We start from the raw sequence: 20,325 nt of genomic DNA on the forward strand, positions 1-20,325 counted from the left end.
CCTTAGCCAGCCTTCTCAGGAGAACTACATTTGTACATCCATAGTAGAATCTACATCCCTTTTCCATTCCTGCTAAGCAAGTGCTACTGCATTTATTCAATAAAAAAAGATCAACTGCTCCCTTTTGTTTTCAGGATGGAAAATACTTACTTTCTTCTTGCATTCGTGCTAAAATTTGCACATCTGTAACATCATTTAGCTTGTAATTAGACCCAATAGAGTCTTCATCCATCTCGGATGCACTTAATTCACTGTCCAGAGACGATTGTGGACTTATTGGAGGATTTCTATCTGCTGAACTTTTAAGGTGACCTATAGAAAGAAAATAAAGTAATAGGAAATGTTAAAAAAAAGGGAGGAGGGGGCAAAAAGGCAAGCTGTATTTCCTTTCCTAGTAAAAGAACCACCAATCTGAAAACAGATTATGACTGAGACACTGAGCCTGACAGACCATTTGAAATATTGGATTGAGATCCTAGGCTGAAAATACAATTTACACAAGCACAGCTTAGCTATTACCTTCTAAAAATTAGCAACTTTATAATGGTGGCAAAACAAATTAATGACAGTTAATCTGGTCTACCTGTACCACATTTCAACTGCTACAAAGTCTGCACAGCTCTTACAGAAAGAGCAACTGTCTACCTGTTCCATTTGTGCTTTCATTCTTGTCTCTGCACACTACCTTGTAAGACGTAGGTTTGACTATCTCTTTCTTGACAATAAGGACTTGCTGATCCAATGAATACTGATTCAGTTTGGAATGCTTAAAATACAGTTTACCTGAAAATACTACCTATTCTATGTACACACCTTTGCTAAACTATAACGTACCAGAAAAACACTTCCCATTTGCGGCCTTCTGGCTGACACCCCATTGCCAGTTACATTTCATCTCTCTGTCCTGCAGGCAGATACAGCACTGTAGCACACAATGCAGAACAGAGCTACATAAATTAAAACAAAACCTGGGTAATGGGTCTGGTGAATTTACTGCAGTGCAGGCTTCTCTTTACAAGTCCACAGCAAACTACAGATAGTTGGATTCTCAATGCAATGTTTCTTCATCTTCCTGCAAGCTAACTTGAGTTAAAGTATATATAATAAGCCAACATTCTGACTTCAGAGTAGGGCTATGTTCCAGGCATCAATTTTTCTGATGCAAATGAAGTGTCTATGGTGCAGAATAATGGCAGAAAACATTGCCAGAAGTTAGTGTTTACATTGATGACTGCAAAGCCTCAAGGAATGCCTTTAATTAAAACACATGCTTCTTCCTTAGATTATATTGTTCACATCTCAGACATACTGATGGATACATTGCATACCAAATCTTTCACTTAATAAGTATTAGGGTAGTTGCAAAGACTTTACAACTACCAACACCTAATCTTTAAACGCCTACTATGCAACTTATATCCCAGTCAATTACAGGGCCAATTCTAGAAGCCTCTTGGGTATGTTGGGACTCCACAGAACTAACACTACGTGTTTTGGCCTAACTGCTAACATACATCAGTGATCTTAGGAACACAGACATCCAGAGAAAACATTTTAAACGTTATCTCATGTCAGAAAGTCTGTAAAAAAGCCTTTCCTAAAAAGTTCAAGTACTGCATGATGCAAACACCCTACAAGAGACTGACAGGTTTTTGGTGTCTTTCTTACTCTAGTTCAATGCAAATGTAATCTACCTGAGCACGTTTTTGAAAGGAAGAGGAGGAAGGGGAAAGGGAGAGACCAGACACACTTACCTGAGGTACCAGGAGGTATGAGCTGTTTCACTAAAGCAGATTTCACTGGTGTTGAGGAGGGAGAGTTGAAACCACTGCTGTAGGGGCTACTAGTATTTGGACTATAGGAGCTTGCGTAACTGACCGCACTGAAAGGGCTGCTGTACAAACTCTGTCTCTTGAGAGCTGTACGAAAGAGGAGGAAAGTGACAAATTACACTGAGGGAACCAGTGAAAAATGAATACAATACTAGATGATATCTTCAGTGTGATTTAATTACTTTACAATTCAAGTAGAACATTTCAGTCACCAGGAAGTTTTTCAACTGATTTCTTCATGTCTCAGATACAACCATACTGTGGAAAGAGTGGGAGAAGAGGGCAAGACAAGATAGCAACAAATATTTTCCTTGTAAAAATCAGATCTAAGATCACTACAACCAATGGATTTCTCCCACAGCATTCTCCTGGAGAAACTGGCTGCTCACAGCTTGGATAAGTGCACTCTGCGCTGGGTTAAAAACTGGCTGGACGGCCAAGCCCAGAGAGTGATGGTTAACGGACTCAAATCCAGTTGGCGGCCAGTCACGAGTGGTGTTCCCCAGGGCTCAGTGTTGGGGCCGGTCCTGTTCAATATCTTTACTGATGATCTGGATGAGGGGATCGAGTGTGCCCTCAGTAAGTTTGCAGATGACACCAAGTTGGGTGGGAGTGTCGATCTGCTGGAGGGCAGGAAGGCCCTGCAGAGGGACCTGGACAGGCTGGATCGTTGGGCTGGGACCAACTGTATGAGATTCAGCAAGGCTCAGAGCTGAGTCCTGCACTTGGGTCACAACAACCCCAGGCAACGCTACAGGCTGGGGGAGGAGTGGCTGGAGAGCTGCCTGGTAGAAAAGGACCTGGGGGTGTTGGTTGACAGCCACCTGAACATGAGCCAGCAGTGTGCTCAGGTGGCCAAGAGGGCAAATGGCATCCTGGCTTCTATCAGGAATAGTGTGGCCAGCAGGACCAGGGAGGTGACAGTGCCCCTGTACTCGGCACTGGTGAGGCCACACCTCGAGTACTGGGTTCAGTTTTGGGCCCCTAACTACAAGAAGGACATTGAGGTGCTGGAGCGTGTCCAGAGGAGGGCAACAAAGCTGGTGAAGGGTCTGGAGAACAAGTCTTATGAGGAGCAGCTGAGGGAGCTGGGGTTGTTTAGCCTGGAGAAGAGGAGGCTGAGGGGAGACCTTTTTGCTCTCTACAACTCCCTGAAAGGAGGTTGTAGCGAGGTGGGGGTTGGTCTCTTCTCCCAAGTAACAAGTGACAGGACAAGAGGAAACAGCCTCAAGCTGCGCCAGGGGAGGTTTAGGTTGGATATAAGGAAAAACTTCTTCACTGAAAGGGCAGTCAGGCACTGGAACAGGCTGCCCAGGGAAGTGGTTGAGTCTCCATCCCTGGAGGTATTTAAAAGAAGGGTAGACGTAGTGCTTAGGGACATGGTTTAGTGGTGGACTTGGCAGAGATAGGTTAACGGTTGGACTTGATGATCTTAAGGGTCTTTTCCAACCTAAACGATTCTATGATTCTATGATCTCTTCAAGCTGTTCAATGCAGGCATTGGGAAGGAGGAGGGAAGCAACTCTGTAGTAGACAGTAGTAGCTAAGCTACAGTAACGTACATCCTACGCGTGATTACATACAAAGCAGAGCACACCATGAAGTCTAGCTCTCCAGAATTCACATACCTGTCTAGATCACACAATGTTTCAACAGTAACCCCAAGACCGGCACCGCAGAACTAAGCAATACCACCTACAAAATTCCCCAAAGCATACACTAAAATGAAAAACCATTAGTGTGGCAAATGCTTCTGTTTATATTTCTGGTTACCACAAACCTACTGGGCACAATAAAGGAAACTGACTGTAGGATTATTGCCTTCTGTATACCTCCTGTTCTAATGCTTTGGGATTTTGATGTCTATGGACTTCAACCCCATATACAATACAAGATCTAAAACTGCATACTTTCCTCTGCTATTTATTGTAAGTATTTCAATGCTAAAGTATTTACAGATTAATTTTAACCACTGGCAAACATTTTCAGTACGATACTGAAATTCTCCTAGTTGCCAGGTGTATGATTTGTATAGTTACTTAAATGACTATTTTGTTCAGAAATTTACACTTTAATATAATAGAAAATGGAACTTCAATGGGGGAAGTGGGAACCAAAGAAAATTTGGTCACTTCTGGTAAAACCCATTCCTTCATTGCTGAAAGCATTTTATGCGAAACAGAACTCTATTTTAACAAAGAACAAATTCAATTGCAAAACATTAAACTGAAAGCTAGAGATCCAAACTTTATGATATGTAAATCTAGATTAGATTAAGTTGCAGCTCACCTAGCTGCTAGAAACTAAACTCTCTTCAAGGCATGACAGTATTGAAACTATGCATATATATTATCAACTGACAAGAATAGGCCTGGCAAATGTATAGCAATACACTTAAACGGTTCTAAAAAAAAAAAAAAAAAACCCACAGAAATTAAGCTATTCAAAGAACATTGTGTGACATTGCTGTTACTGAAAAAGGGCTTCAATTAGTGCAGTAATAATTAGGCTACTGATAGTAGCGGATAAAAAAAAAGGAATTGAACTCTATTCTACTGTGCCAGACAATTTGGCATTAATTTGTTTACTAAAAATCCTTTTATTCAGTATAAGATTTTTTTTTTTTGACATTACAAGAAGCCAAGAGACTACAGTTGCATGAAATGCCGCTTTCAGCGGCAAAGCCTGCTTCAGCTCCTCCTCCCACCCCACTTTGCTCTTGGTCACTACCTCCTCAGTTGTTCAGTACAAGCAATGGTGAGACTGCACTATCATCCAGCCTACTAAAGTGGACTTAGGTTAAAAACATCTATAGTATTTTAACTGATTGCATCAGTGAATTTGTTTTTAGTAGCGCCCAAAAAAACATATCATGTAACCAAACGGATGGCAGAATGCAGCACAGATGCAGAAATTAAAGCTGACTTTGCAGCAGATTCCTTAAATTACACCTCATGTAAGAGATCCTCTCTGGTGTCTAAACCAGTTAATATCAGTAGTGTTTTAATTAGAGTGAAGAGACAGTTCTAGATAGAGGATGGAAAGTTTATATTCCAGCTTTCACTGCAAGTCTTAATTGACATGCACTAATTTCAGCAATTAGTGAATTCAATGAATTCTAGCAAATATTCTTGAGGTACCTCCGGCTTACTTTGAGAGTGTCAGAAGGGAAATCTCCATTTTATTACAAAGCTCAGTTAACAAAACCAGTAATTACAAGCCAGTTGTATTCTGGTTGACTCTGATGAGACAACTCCTTTGACAGCAAATTCTTCTGGCATGCACACAGAAACCCCAAAGCATCTATTCCAACTGAATCTTTGTTCTCATGCCAAAAAAAATTTACTTTATTTCTTGCCAAAAATTACAGTAAAAAAACCCTAAAATGTAAGTCTGCACAAGTTTTATTTTGTATTTATTACACAGACAAGTATTTTAAAATATTAACCACAAATTAGAAAACTATTGTACTACTGTATAATCTTCAAAACAGGCTCTTTGTACATATCCATAATGATACAAAAATATTTGATCACATATAGATTTCTTTAGATGAAAGAAAGCATACTTTTGTCACATATAAAAAGTATGCTCTGATACATGATGAAAATTTATATGGTACAGTAGTTTTCATCCTAGCTAATGTGAACTCCACCTTCCTCAGCACTGTATTTTTCCCCAGAAAAAAAGCTCGATTCAAACCATTTTTCTGGCCTAGAATTCCTGACGTTTTTCCAATAGGGATTTCTGTAACTTAGTAAGACATTACTATTTTTACAACTACAGATACAGGCTCTATTAGGACTGTCAGGCAACATTAGTAAGACTGATAACATTTTAGCATTAAAATGACGCTATATTAGATGAAACATTAGCTTACAAAAGATTACACGTTAGCTTTCAAAACACCAGAGGGAAGAGTTATCATCAACATTTTTATTTTAATGTAGATTTTCTTCTATAACATTCAGAAACAGTATGCAGCATCTAACTTATTTTAGTCAACATTTGCTTAAATTGGTCTTGAATCTCTCTCTTGCTCTAGAAAATAGGAATAGAAAAATTTGAGTGCAGGAAACTCATGCTTAGGTGGTTCAGAAGATCTACTGTACAAATCAGGTGCAATTTTTCCAAATGCTAGAGATGTGATATTTATTTTTGTTATGATTAAGTGACAAATTTGTTTTGAATTACTGTGGGGACTGCTAGAATAATCATTAATGTAGTCTATCACTAAGACCAAAGTCAGCTAAATAACAGTTGGTTTTGAACAAGCTCAATGCTTAACTGTAAAGTCAAACTCGCTCAGCACGGAAAATATGAGTTTTTACACATACAGCCACAGAGTTCTCCTACCAGCTATACTGATTATGCATTTGATTTCAAATACTTAAATAAAAACGCTGCCTCAGTAAAAACTGCAATATGACCACAGCTACTCTTTTCTAATTCTGTGTAACAATGTCTTAAGAAAGCATCACTTTGAGAAATTCTTCTGCCTAGTCTTTCTCTGTTCCTGCAGTTGCTTTCTTGATGTGCTCTACCCCTACATGATTTTAGACCACCATGTGGTGGAAGCCATGGTTTCCAGCCAACATGAAATGCACTCTTGCACTTTTCACCAGGGACTTGAGGCATGGCTAAGAGAAGTCTTTGCACCAGAACATACCTAAGGTTCCCCCTAGTCTGAACATGCTTCCAACACTAAGTAAGACTCGTTCTGCAAGTGTAAACCTGAACTAACTAGCGACAAGGCACTGTGCAACCTGTCTTCTCAGTAACTGCCTGCAGTAGCACGGAGCTGAAAGCCACTCTTCTGTCCTTTGTTATCACGCAATGGAAAAGATTACTTTATAATAAGGAAGAGGAAAATGTGGAATACAAGACTGCATTTGAGACTGAGAAACAGCAAAGAGATATTAGATTATAAAGACATAACAACAGGAACTGACAAAGAGAAAATAGTCAAGGCAAAAGAATCATCAACAAGGATTCAGGACAGAAAGTAACAGTAGTATGAAAAGCCTTATCCGGAGACTGGAACTGGAATTGATAAACTGAACCAGTAACTAGTAATAGGTTAAGTGATGGGTCCATGAGGTACAAGTACTATGTAAAATACAAGTCACAAGATATTCCAGAAGCTGTGGGGTAGGAAACACACACAAGGTTACAAGCAGCACTACTTGCCTTCTCCAGTGGAGCTTCCTGCTACCCTGTATCTGTAAGGAGGCTGGGTGCTCTAAAGGACAATTTTCTTTTTTGTTAAAAATTCATTTTTCCATGCAATCTGCTCCAACCAGCAGTATTAGTGCCCATCTCTTCTACCACTAATATTTTCCCCTATTAGTACTACAGGTGAATTGTGGTATTCTTGCAAGTATCACTGCCAGAGGCAGATTCTCAGGTCTATGGAAAAAAAAAAGAGGTAAAGTTGCCTAGACACATCATTTGATTGATCAAACTTTCAAGTTTGTCCATTTCATAGGGAAGCTTCCTGCCACTCTGCTTCAACTATGACTGAATTTTTAAAGACACCCTAAGGGTAAAAGAATCTGTAGCACTTCTGGAAGATTTTCACTCAGTTCTGAAAAGAAGTTAAACCATGAACAGAATTGTTCATGCTTAACCTAACTGCTATTCAGTCCTAAATACTCAGTAGTATTCAAACTCCCCAACTTGTATCATCATTCATAAATTTGGGTCCTTTTCATTGTTTAGAATTTCAGTCTTTGCCTGTAGCAAGCTATGTATCATGTTAACTGTTCAGGAAAATTGTTAATAGACATTCGTCAAGGCAGCATACACAAAGCACAAGAAATTGGCAAAGATCAAAGGTGACTCATACTGAAAGCACTTTCACCATTATGCCCACAATTTTTGTAAGAATAAGAAATGGACTTTTCCTGTGATCTAGCAGCAATGTTTTCAAATTTTATTAACAATGATTTTAGTACAAACCAGAATAAAGACTGAATTGTTTCAGAAAAGAATTCAAGGAGGGGAAAAAAGTTACAGTCAAATAAACTCAGCACAAAGTTTATGTATAACCATGTAAAGGAGCTGGTAGTTCGGAACACTCCTGGAACTGTGTGTTCACATATTCCTAGCTCAAGTCCAGCCATTCTGCTAATTCCTGAAGATAACAGTTAAAAAAAAAAAAACAACCACACAAAAAGCAACAAACCAGATAGACCACACATAGCGCAGACTGCAAAAAGACGGAAATACAGGGAGAGAATAGATATTAATAGCAAGAAAGTTATGTCTCAGAATAACTTTTATTTTGAAAAATAAAAATAGCCTCTAACAAAGAAATTAAAATAAAGCAAGAAACCAGATGGACAGAGAATTCTAATCAGACCTTCAGCGTTTTGCTGCTGGTTTGACATCAAAAAGGCTGGGAATAAAAGGGTGGAGAATGTAGGCTTTCATCCTCATAGGGCCAAATGCTCAGTCCTTCTCCAGTTTTGAATATAACCAAATAATTTGTATGAAGGAAGAATCCCAAACGCTGGATTTTTTAATCTGACTGTGACAAGATCTTAAGTTACCAGGGATCATAGGAAAAAAAAAAAAAAAAAATCAATATTACATCCCCAAAGTATTCAAGAACTTCAGCCTCCATTTCCTTAGATGAAATAAAACAGCTCATCTAGCAGAAAACTAAATTCCATGTTAACATACTGACAAGCACCTAACAATTATGACAGTTTAATACAGTCTTCTACTTTAAAATAAGACAAGAAAACCTCTAAGTTAAGGACTTTGTTTCTTCCTGAAAACTTGACCAAATTGTACTATGCAGGTAGTATAAAGCTCTGAAATCGTGACTCATGGTCTAATGCTTCCTTTCATTTTATTCATACAGTCCAGAAAATAAGTAGAATGAATTACTGTTTGCAAACCATAATGAAAACTTCAGACAGAAGTAACTGCTGGATCTCACCCTCTTCTCTCACAACTATCTATCAGCTAATTCTGACTCTGTTTCAGAACAAACATGTACAACCCAGTGGTGTTAGTATGCAGGAACTTACCCGACATTGTCTGTTCCAGCCTGTGGATCAGTGACTTTTTAGCACATTCAATGTCAGGACTTGGGTAATCCAATACCTGTCTGCACCAAACTAATGGACTGACACATTTTTGCATGGGAGTCAGTTTCTTCTTTGGGGACATATATAACCTGAAAAGGAGAGAGAGAGAGGAAAAAAAAAAATCTATGGAGACAGACAAAACGAGCATAAGATCAGGCATGTAACAAAATACCACATACTATGCTATTTCTATTTTTATACTATATCTACAGTACAATGCCAAAATACAAAGAAAGCACAAGTTTTACCTTTAAATTAATTATTTTGGATACAGTATAATACTGACAACATACGGATACCCAAGGACTTCTGTCAAGAAGTGATGCCTGTATTGCTACACTGGGATATATCAACTGATATGCCAGAAAAAAAAAAAAGTCTCCAGTTTTCAGACACATTAGGTATATGGACAATTTCACTATGTCACATAAATGTACAAATCAGATTAATCTTCTCAGATTTAAGTAACATTCCTCTGAAAGAAGGAAATAAAGCACTATGCAATATGCAACTGTTGTTTTCCTAAACACAAAGACATAACAAGTGATAAGCATCTTAATAGCCAAGGAACAGGGCTAAAGTGCATGGAACACATCTACTATTTCAGTAGCCTTGAACGATAAACATTTACTTTTACTTATAATTTGTATCCTAGCACCTGATCCTTTAGTTTTCCTTTGAACACAGAACAAAGGGACTATTTCTTCCCTAAAGGATATACAGTCAAGCATTAAAAAACAAGGAACAAGAGAGAATGCACAGAGTGAAACAATGAGATCATATTGTTCTGCAGGACACGCTGAGGCCTTTGCCCGTCGGCATCTCCATTCATTTAACGTTAGCATTCCATGACTGAAGAAAGAAGTATTCCAGTTTAAACGCCCTAGAAATTTAGCTGAAAATTTCTCCTCCCTCAACAAACAGGTTAAAGGAAAAGTCATAACCAATCATACACTCGAAGTTGGGATATTTAAGCCTTATCTTTGGACTACCAAACTTGGAAATATGCTTCAGCAAAAGATGACAGTGAACTGCAAGATCTACAGCTCTAACTAGAGCTTACGCATATGCAAAAACAGTTAAATGAGTGTTTCTTCTAGGAGTAATGACAGACTTCATACTCCAAGTGAATATGGTTGTATGCCACACGCTGTAACTTAGAAACATTTGACAGCCTTATCAGCCATGCTTCCATACAAAACAGACAGCAAAAATTCTTGTTTCCTTTATGCCAATGACCTCAGGAACACAGAAGTTATTTCCCACAGCTCTATTATGAGATTATTAGCTGATCCTTCCCCTCTAATTCTAGAACTTGAACTCAGTTTGTTTTATAAACATCTTTAAAAGATTTTTTTTTTTTTTTTAATTACTACCCTTAAGGTCACTCCTTACAAAAGCTTTCCAAGAAGCATGCTTATAACACTACCATGAATATCTCAGCCAAAATGCTGATCTAAACATCATGCTCTGAAACACTCTTCACTCAAACATTGAAATTAGAAAGTTATGTTTGCAAACGCAGGAGAGAGGATTTTTATTAGCTGCCAGGCTTTCAAACAAAAATGAAGCCATTTTTAACAATGCAAATAGCCACAATCACATATTATAGTCCATGTGGCTTATGCTCTGGCCAGTATCATGCTGGTCATTAAAACTGATTTTGCAGAAATCCTTACAATCTTCACAGGCACTCTGCCCACAGGAAAAGCTAAGAGCCCATCACATATTTATAACCCTGAAGATCCTTGGAAAGCACAAGAATCACTCAATTTTTACAGCTCTATGTAAACAATTACATAAATTGCTGTACTTTCTGTGATTATCTGCATATAGTTAAAAGTAATGTTTAACATTTACTAGCCCTCTAACACTTCAAATTTACTGTCTTTTTAGCATTTATTTTCCTGTACTCTTTTGTGTCCCAAGGTATGTTTACCCAATACAAAGAAGTGTCAAAGGCAACAAAGCCAACTTTTGTGCTGTACAGGCTAGACTCACTCCTAGCTCTCTGGATAGCTGACATGCCTTGCTGTGTTTGAGAAGTTCCATGCACGTTTGAAGTGTTTACAGTAACAGCCAGCATAACAGGCAAGAAATTAAAGTATATGTCCTCTTTGAAAGGCACACAAAAGCGGTATCTTCAACAAACCTACAAGACTACTCTAATCAAAATGGCACCTGGTATTTTAAGCTCCAACACATTCTTTTCTGCAATTTCCAATTGCCACATTTGTTTCACAAGTAGTTTATTTACTGAAGCAATCCAGGCTCCCGCAGCTCCCGCTTTTCCACCTCCCTTTCTAATTAAACACATATTACAGATTCTCCTACCTCTTTCCAGTCAACTGTTTTTCCTTTAACAGTCTTTGTTTCACACCTTACATTTCAAGAAAAGACAGAGCTTTAGAATATACATATTTCATGCAACTCCACTACCTCATAACACATGTGCATCAATGCAGTAACACAATGGCTCTTTCAGGACAGTTTCTTGCACATCATGCAGTTACAAAGTCTCATTATTATAAAGCAGTTATCTTAATTTCCCATCTGACAAAGAACAGCCAATCTCAAGTTTTGAAACTGACTTAATTCTAGCTGCTTTGCCTGATTTGGATTAAAAAAAAATAAGACCAAGGGCAAGGCTAAGAATCAGAATGATGCTTTTACTACTTCTTCCTCTCTTCCCAACAGCAGGAAGGGCAAAAGAACAGAAAGGAGACTGTGAAGCATGTACAAATAACTTCATACAGCTAAGTGATCTTCTTTGTCAAGCTACTGTTTGACCCAAAAGAATCAGGTCCTCCTTAGCTGAAGAGCTTTCCAGAGGAGATTCATTCCCATTTGTACCTGTTAATACATTCTACAGCAATGTAACAGCACTGATTGCCAGCACAGCAACTTCAAGATCGAAGATTACCAGTGTGACTTCACACATCTGTAAACACTACCAAATCACTTTCTCAAAGCAGGAAGCTGAAAAGGACCGAGGAAGCTGACAGCTTACAGTTACCACCCCTACTACAAACGTTAACGCACCAGAAACCTACACTCCAATTTCTCCGCAAGAGACTAAAGACTCTACAATTCAGTGACACAAGGTCAAGTAAAAGAAAACAGGATATAAAAAGAAGCCCAGGAGCTTCAATCTATTTTGAAACAGCATTATGAAGCCCAGACACTATGATTCTGCTGTACACAGTAATATTCCTTCAGCTGTCACTAGTCAACTATGCCACAGCAGCGCAAATCTGAAGTTTAAAGCAGCGAGGGGCTCTACTGATTTGTTCCAGGAAGACACGGCACAAAAAGGGCAGAGCTTTTGCAGAAAGCCTACTGTCGCTACAAGCTCATATGATAATGTCAGCCAAACTGGGCAAGCTGTGGCACATTGCACTGGGACACAGCTGAGTCGGAAATGGCTTTGAAGCAAGAGGACACAATATTGAGGTAGGAATGGAAAATCTGCATAAGGATTACCTCACCTGAGGAACACCTCCCAGTGCATTAAAATACAAGCTGCTAGTTGCCACAGGCATGAAACCAGCAGCCAAGATTCTAATCAGGAAGAAAGGAAGAGTCTTTTTGTATCAAAATCCTTCTGCTGCTCAGTACAAGAGTGAGGGAAGAACATGCAGATGAATATGAAGTCACAGATCTGAATTAGAAAGATGGCAGCAAGTGGAAGGAACTTGAGTTAGAGCTCGTTTATTTTAGCTACATTAAACTTTAAGCAAAAACTGGCAGGTACAATAAGAGGCAATGAAACAAGAAAGCAGACAAAACATATTGCAGGCAAAAGCAGAATCAAGAAAGCAACCTGAAGAGAAGATGTGAAGAAAAAATAGAAATCTAAGGACAGATCAGTAAGAAATTCCCCTAAAATACAGGGGGGAAATTCCACAACAAAAAGCTACTAAAAATAAATAAATCAGGAGACAATAATACTGGACAGTCTTGGAAATAAACAATTTAGAACACAACAGTGTCAATCTAAACTCTTTTGGATCAATCCAAAACTTTCAGGATGTCCTACTTGAAGCAATTTAAATAAGTTAAAATTTAAGATGTATTTTGAATAAACAGCTACAAGTAAAGACCTGAAGAGAATCTCTGGTTGTAAAGAAAAAATATGCAAAAACTAAGTGACATCCCTGCACATATCTGGCCCACAGATTTCATCTTACCTCCTCCCCCATCCCTGCAAAGTTCCTATCCTCCAGTTCTAACTGACCAAGACACATTGCTTTGCCTGTAATTACTAATTTGTTGCTGTACTTAACCAAATGCTTCTAGTTCCGAGAGATGCATGAATTACAGCAAAACTCCAGGTCTCTCAAAATAAGGATATGAATACTACAAGAATCCCTTGACAATCTTATTAAACCTTCATATTAAAGCTGCACGTCTCAACTACACAAAGGGATTTTCAAGTAGGATTGGGAGGATTCAGAGAGGTTGCAAAGCGCAACTGGAAACACGACTACCTTCCTGTCACCAACAATTAAAGATAGTTAGCTGTGCTCTGGCTAGTTGCTGGAAATTATAGCCACTCTTCATTTCCTCATCTCAAAAGAACATGTTGCTGCCTGAAACGGATGTTGCAGAACAGGGACAGGGGCCTTCAAAAGCTTGGAAGACTCCTGGAACACCATCATGTGGTTTCCCCAGAACTGTCACACAAACTCTGTACAACTGTCCACTGTTTGAGAAGCTTTTCAGAAGGAATTTGTTAGAGCATATATGCTCTAACGTGGTATTGTTGATACTTACATGAAATAGAGGAAAGTTGAGAAGTTATGTGTCCTATTAAATGTGTTCCAAAATATAAGTCTACTTAATTACTAGGGTTGAGAGCTCTACCAACACCCACAAAAAGTAGAAGTGTGAATCATGCCCAAGCAAGACATGATTATGAGGTAAATTTCAGGAATACCATTAAGACAATAAAGGAAATTTGTATCAAAGCTTTCATAACATCAAAATATCAAGCATGTTTAAAGGCCATAAATATCACACAAGAAGTTAGAAACAGAAAAAAATTCTTCCTACAGCCCTCAAACACCCATTTCACGACAAATGGATATCTCAAAGACATTAGTCAAATGGAATATTATTTGATGTTACACCAGTTGTTTCATTTGACAAACTGGTAACTTCTCTAATCCTTAGTTCTCTTCCGTGCTTCTTTTCAAATTATCTTCCTAGTGTGAGAAGCCATTATCTGGATTTGGTTAAAAACAAACACACACACACACACACACCCCCCTCTAAATCAGATTGACATTTAATCTGTCACAGAATGAAAAGCATCGATTTATCTTTTACTTCGGTCACAGGGCAAGAACTGATCAGAACCTGTCCAGTTTCCAAGAGGCCAAACCACATTAATACAGTGCCATTTTAGCAGCTGAAGAGAAAATGCTGCAATGTAATTCCAGCAATGGGAGTTCATTCAGGTGCAGCTCTACCCTAAAACACACACCCTACACTTTACTAGCTCACTATGGCAAACTTCAGGGTTCCAAAACAAAGTTAGTGCTCAAAGGACATTAAGGATTATGAGCTGAAAGACAATCATTACCCGTGACAATAACGTTTTCATCCTCTGTATCTCAAAACAGCCACTTAGCCAACTAACTGGAATGGATGACTACAACAGAAACACAGACTATTACAAACAGGTGCCAATTTAATAGAAATAGCTGCTGAATAAGAATGTGTATAATAGTAAAAGTACTTGCTTTCCATTTTAACTAAACAGGACACCAAACTAATAAGAGGTCTTCAAAAACACTAAAAAGATTACTTTGAACTACTAATATTAACATAAACAACCAACCAGTAATTTCACTTTAAACACACAGTAACTGCCTTTTGTTTGTAAATGAAGTCAGTCAGCTGTTAGCTATTTCAGCCCTACCAAGGAGACTTTAGATTGCAGTGACGTGAAAACATTGGTAAGTGCTAGGCTAGCTTTTATAGCACTAGCATTTAAAGAGGACACAACTGTTCTAAGTTTGCTGAGCAACTATATGCACAAAACCGATACACAGCAAGCTCTATACTTTTATGCACATACCGCACATAAATTTTGAAGAAAAAGCACCGTATGTTTTCCTCATATTTAAAAGAAAGCTCCTCAGAAAGTTTAGGTAAGTGACTGTGCAACAAGTTATCGCAAAACAAGTTACAGTGGATTCACAGCATGTTAACTAATCCACAGTAATTGCCCACGTGTGCACGCTTATCCTGCAATAAACTCGGGACAGCTCACTTTTTAAAAGAAGCATAGCAAGCCACCTTGCGTACTGTTACCAAGTCGTCTTGAATGTGCTACACATCCACACCCAATCTTACCCAGCAAGTCAGGCAAGGAGCTGTATACCTCATCCTGCCTCTCTGAAGGTTTCTCCACTCTGGTCCCCCTTCCTGCCCTTTTGTCTTTTTAATTAATTAATAAATAAAAAAGACCTGTTCAGATTGAAATTTGAAAAAATTTAAATTTGATCCAATCTGCTTCAAGAACAGCTAAATAGGAACACCCATAGAACACATTATCAAAGTCACTGGTAACTTCTTGAGGAAGTAATTAGCAGGCATAAAGCAAAGTCTCCATGGGACTAGGTACAGCTCAGTACTGTGTGGATGTGCGTACGTGCCTATTTGCAACCTTCAGCATCCCATTAGGAAGAAAGTTTCAGCATATTAAACAGGATTCAGAAGCATATGGCCAAGAAACTCAATCTAAATTCACTGAAATATTTTTAGTAATTTACCATATGATTTGAAGATTGTCTCATGTGCTAAACTGTTTAAAACTTAAAACATATCTGGATTTAACTAATCACGGCAAAAAAAACCAAACAAGCAAAAATAAAAATGGTCCCGAAGTTCACTAATACTGTAATGCTGTTTTAATAGCTAATGCTGCTACTAAAGCAGCAGTATCAAAGTTCTTTTCACTTGTTAGTATTTTAGGCTAGTGCTACCTTCTCCTTTCATTTTTCACTTTACACTTCTGTCCTGTATAGACTTATCAAATGCAGATTTAAAAAACAACACATCACATTCCAGTATCCATTTCAGTCACAAAATCAACCGTTCCATCTTAAATTCATAGTCAAACTTCACAGGCACTAATCTCATGTGAGCATTAAATATAAATCGATGTAATTTTATTAGTGAAGAAAACTATTTCTTCTGCCATTACAAGGCTGCAGACAATTTCATAATGGGGCGTATGAATACATGGGCTGAAAAAATGCCTGTATTACACAAAGCAGAGAGAAGAACAGAGATAACCAGCACCCTATCAACTATTATCTCCCACAGCAAGGTCCTTCTGAAATCAAAACTAAAGACAAATCTAAGCTTCTCTATGTAGACAATCAAAATAGGTAAGATGAATCAATTCTTTATGCACAAACTGTGATTTAAATTTAGTTTGTTTCCACGTGAGGTTTCCTCAGCTGGTAAGTGGTCTTTGATTTCTACAGTAGTGTAATCCCACAGTTTCAACAGGATTGTGGGTTAAGCAGCAGTGATCCAAATCCATTTGAACCTGAAAGAGTTCACATGAGGTTTAAATTTCATCAAGTACATTCACCCTTTCAGTTGATTCAATTACTTTTTGAGTGACCTTGCATAACCGAGGCCTTAAGAGTGGGATCTTTATGAAACAGTTTAAGAAAAATCCACCTACTCACATCATCCCTCCTATTTTCACAGGCTTGTCCCTTTCTGGTTGCTCCACTAGCCCTCTGAAAATTTCCAACTTCATTTAGAGCAATAACCTCCATTCATCAAATGCACAAATACAAAGTCAGCCTACCTTCACAAGAAAAAAAATGGTTTTAGAGTATTTAGTCCCTCAACAGTTGAATTAAATGGTGTTCAGAAATTCCAGGAGTTTGATTTCCATTTTTATAGAGCAATTTGGAAAAAGAAAATCATCAGTCTAGCTAAACCATATTTATCATTAAGTGTATATTAAACTATGGCATGAAAAGACAAAGTTTTTTAATTACATAGCCATATTTCTTGATATGTACGACAATTTTAAATTTTAACAACTGGTCTTTTCTAGGTGTATGCTTTTGTGTCTCAGTCATTGTCCCATGTCTGAGATTGAAAATCAGTGTTATAGTTGCTAAAATATTAGGAAAGGAATGAAGACATGTAATAGACCGCATTTAAGTTTTGTTGTCTTTTGAGGACTAGAACTTGCATAGAAACATGACTGAAGCCACAATAACAGGCAGCGTAAGTAACATGCCAAACACCTGACACTAGCAAGAGCAGCGCTCAGTGAACTATGCCGCCTGCCCATGAGTGTCCAGAACCGCATACGCAAAAACACACAGCACTTATGCCGTCACTGTCACCATATGCTCTGTTGTGACATTAACTTTCACTGAACAGATGCATTACGCTGCCCGTGATTTAGGATTAATACATAAAATAACAACATCTATTGTCACTAGAATTCATGACACTCACAAATTTGGCCACTCCAAACTTACTGTGCAAATTTAGTATATTCTGTTTCACTCACATGCTCTAAACCAGTAGATGACAAGATGTAAACTGAGAAATAAGAGTAGCTGCCTTGCACAGACTCATCATCTGGAAGATGATGCCTTGTGTTAATTTAGTAAGTTCGTGTTGGATGAGAATAAACTTATGCTCTCATACTTCTCCAGTGGTCAGGCTGGATGTCAGACAAATGACTTCTCCAAGGAAGTGCACACACTGTCTCCTCCCTGAGCAACTAAAATATTGCTCATGCATGGAATCGTTCCAGCGTTTTTAAAGGTGTTTCTAACTCTGAAAGACATTTTTGTTTGTTTGTTTTAAAATTGTCCACGTGTTCGTTCCAGAAAGAGACCTTTGTAGATGAATGTACAACCAGTTCTGACCCAAGTCAGACTGCTTTTGTTACACTTTTCCTCACTGTGCACGCTTCCCTTGTGTTTCTCTGTTGACAGTGCTCCTCCCCACTATTTCTCCTGCAGCTCTAATGCTGATCCTCAACGAGCGTCATAGGAAACTTCAAAAAGACAGCTGGAGAACAGCATGATGTTAAGAGAGAGCACACCTTCTTGATTCTCAGTAGAAGCTCATCCAAGTATAATAAAGACAAGGTGAACAGCGACCTGCAGGTGTTTCTGCTGGAGGAGCAGGCTAAGCAGTCCATTTAAAAAGGGAGAGGAACTGCCTAAGGTAAATAAACCATGGCCCCACATGGTTAGCAATAAATGAAAACACCTAAGGACAACACATTTATGAGATGGAGTATATTACATCTGCTGCCTTCACAGCTGAAAGAAATCAAGGCTTAGAACATGTTTGATGCACATTTGAGGAAGTGTAACAGTACCTGTGGGCTAATTCTGCACTACCCCAGAAATTGTCCACAAGTTTCTCAACACCTCCACACCTTCTGAACTTGTGAAAACACTGGCAACCGATTTTGTGGCAGAACGGGAGCCTGCTCTGGTCTCCAAGTGACCGGACGAAGGCTCTCACCGCGGCCGAACAAAAGCAGAGCTGTAGGCCTCCGGGGAGACGCGAGGCGATGTGCAGGAACCAAAACACCCCTCCCCTGCAGGCTTCAGTACGTCTTGGAGAGCTAATCCCTTCACCCAGCCCCAGAGGGCGAGGCCGCCGCCCTACACAAAGCCCCGGCACCAGGCACACGTCTGGAAACGGCCCCTTCCTCCCGGGGACGGGGGGTGGGGGAGGACGGTGCCTTCCCCGCCTCCCGCCGGCGGCGGAGCGGAGCGGAGCGGGGCGGCCCCCCCCCCCCATCCCCACCGCGGCCGCCTCCTCACCAGCCGGTCTCGTCCTCCTCGCAGCCGGCCAACCGCTCCAGCTCCTCCGGCCTGAGCAGCGCCGCGTCGTCCAGGAGGCCGTTGCCCTCCTCGCCGGCCGCGCCGCCGCCGGGCTCCTCGTGGGGCGGCCGCCGGGCGGCGGCCCTGGGGCTGAGGCAGCGGCCGTCGGGCGGCGAGGCGGCGGCGGGGGGCGACGGGGAGGGCCCGCCGCCCAGGAGGCGCTTGGGGCTGGCGGGGGCGGCGGGCAGGGCGCCGTGGCGGCTGCGGAGCTGCTCGTTCTGCTTCTCCAGCTTCTTCACCAGCTCCTGCAGCTTCCGCACCTCCGCGTCCGCGTTCACGCCCGAGCCGACGTCCTCCATGGCGCCCGCCGGCAGAGGGGCGGCTGCGCGGGCAAGGGCGGCCGCGCCGCCCCGTCTACATGGCCGGGCGGCCCGCGGCGGGGGAGGGCTGTGGCGCGGCGGGGCGGGACGGGCCGCGCCGCCGCTGCTGCCGCCGCCTCCTCAGCGGCGGGGGACGGGGGGGGCGGAGGACGCGCATCCGGCCGCCGCCGCCATCTTACCACCGCCTCCGGCCCGGCCCACCGCCCTGACGTCATGTGCGTATCCCGGAAGCGTCACCGCTCGCTTCTCCCTGTGCCGGGGTGCGGTGACGTTGCTAGGAGTGGGATCCCCCGCGGCGGCTGGGGTGGCCGCCACCCGCCTTTTCGCGGCCCTGTCAGGGGAAGCTCTGCCTCACCGCCGCCTGGCGCCGTGTGAGGGGCTCCTCCGGCAGCCTCGCTCCTGAGGGAGCAGCCTGGCGTGGCCTGGGCTCCCGTCCCGTCCCGTCCCTTGGGGGCCGCAGGTCCCTCCCGGGAGCTGTGCGGGAAGCCCCGGGATACCTTCCCAAAATGCTCGAGTCGTCTAAAGGGCACGCGGTGTGCCCCTGGTCCGAGGCCCTGGCCGTCGTCTTGGGTCCTCTGTGTGCGACAGGCACATGAGCCGTTCCGTGAATGCCACTTGGGCCTTTCATGTTGTATAAATATATATATGTTCATACAAAAAGTGGCATGAAATTGCCATCTACAAGACTCTTGCACCTTTAGGTTTAAGGAATTAGGGGGCTTGGGGGTCCAAAGTTCATTTGCTGGCACCGTAGGGATGCTCTGCCCCCCCTCCGCATGCCACTGTGAGACAGTGCCCTTAGTGCCATCCCTTCACAATTTTTTCCCTCTTCCCAAGCTCCATCTACTCCACAGCTTCATTTTGGAGCCTGCATTTGCTGGGGGGAGGAAGAACAGCAGCAAGCGGGCTGGAGGAGGACTGGAGTCCGCAGGGGATGACCCTGCAGATGAGCAGCGTTTACCAGGCTCAGGGAGGGAAGAAGGGAGAGGAGATGGGTGCTCAGAGCTGTGGGGTGTGCTGAGGAGGTGCGAAGCTTGTGGGCAGGAGGTGCCACACGGTTGAGTTTGGGTTGTGTTAGGTGCGGTGCATGGACTGCTGGGGTGTTGAGGCTGCCAGACACGAGTCTACCGCATTTGTATGTGTGGGGACAAGGATGGGGTCAGTTCCTTGCCTT

At 41.3% G+C, this 20,325-nt stretch overlaps 1 protein-coding gene across 5 annotated transcripts in view; it reads right to left on the reverse strand.

Annotated features, from left to right (window-relative positions):
- The window catches only part of SLAIN2 (SLAIN motif family member 2), a 38,838-nt gene extending 19,599 nt beyond the window's left edge, over positions 1–19,239 (reverse strand). For 3 of the 5 annotated variants that reach the window (XR_014228521.1, XR_014228522.1, XM_082315342.1), the window contains exons 1-4: positions 18,318–18,762; positions 8,873–9,021; positions 1,755–1,919; positions 151–312 (exon numbers count right to left, since the gene is read on the reverse strand). Coding sequence is in view for 3 of the 5 variants with exons in the window: in XM_082315342.1 (XP_082171468.1) it covers positions 151–312; positions 1,755–1,919; positions 8,873–9,021; positions 18,318–18,748 (907 nt within the window). In the remaining 2 variants the exon portion in view is untranslated. The other 2 variants (XM_082315343.1, XM_082315344.1) reach the window with 2 other exon arrangements.
- Between the last annotated feature and the right edge of the window lie 1,086 nt (positions 19,240–20,325).

Source organism: Platalea leucorodia (genome assembly GCF_965183815.1).
Source record: "Platalea leucorodia genome assembly, chromosome: 6".
Lineage (NCBI taxonomy): Eukaryota > Metazoa > Chordata > Aves > Pelecaniformes > Threskiornithidae > Platalea > Platalea leucorodia.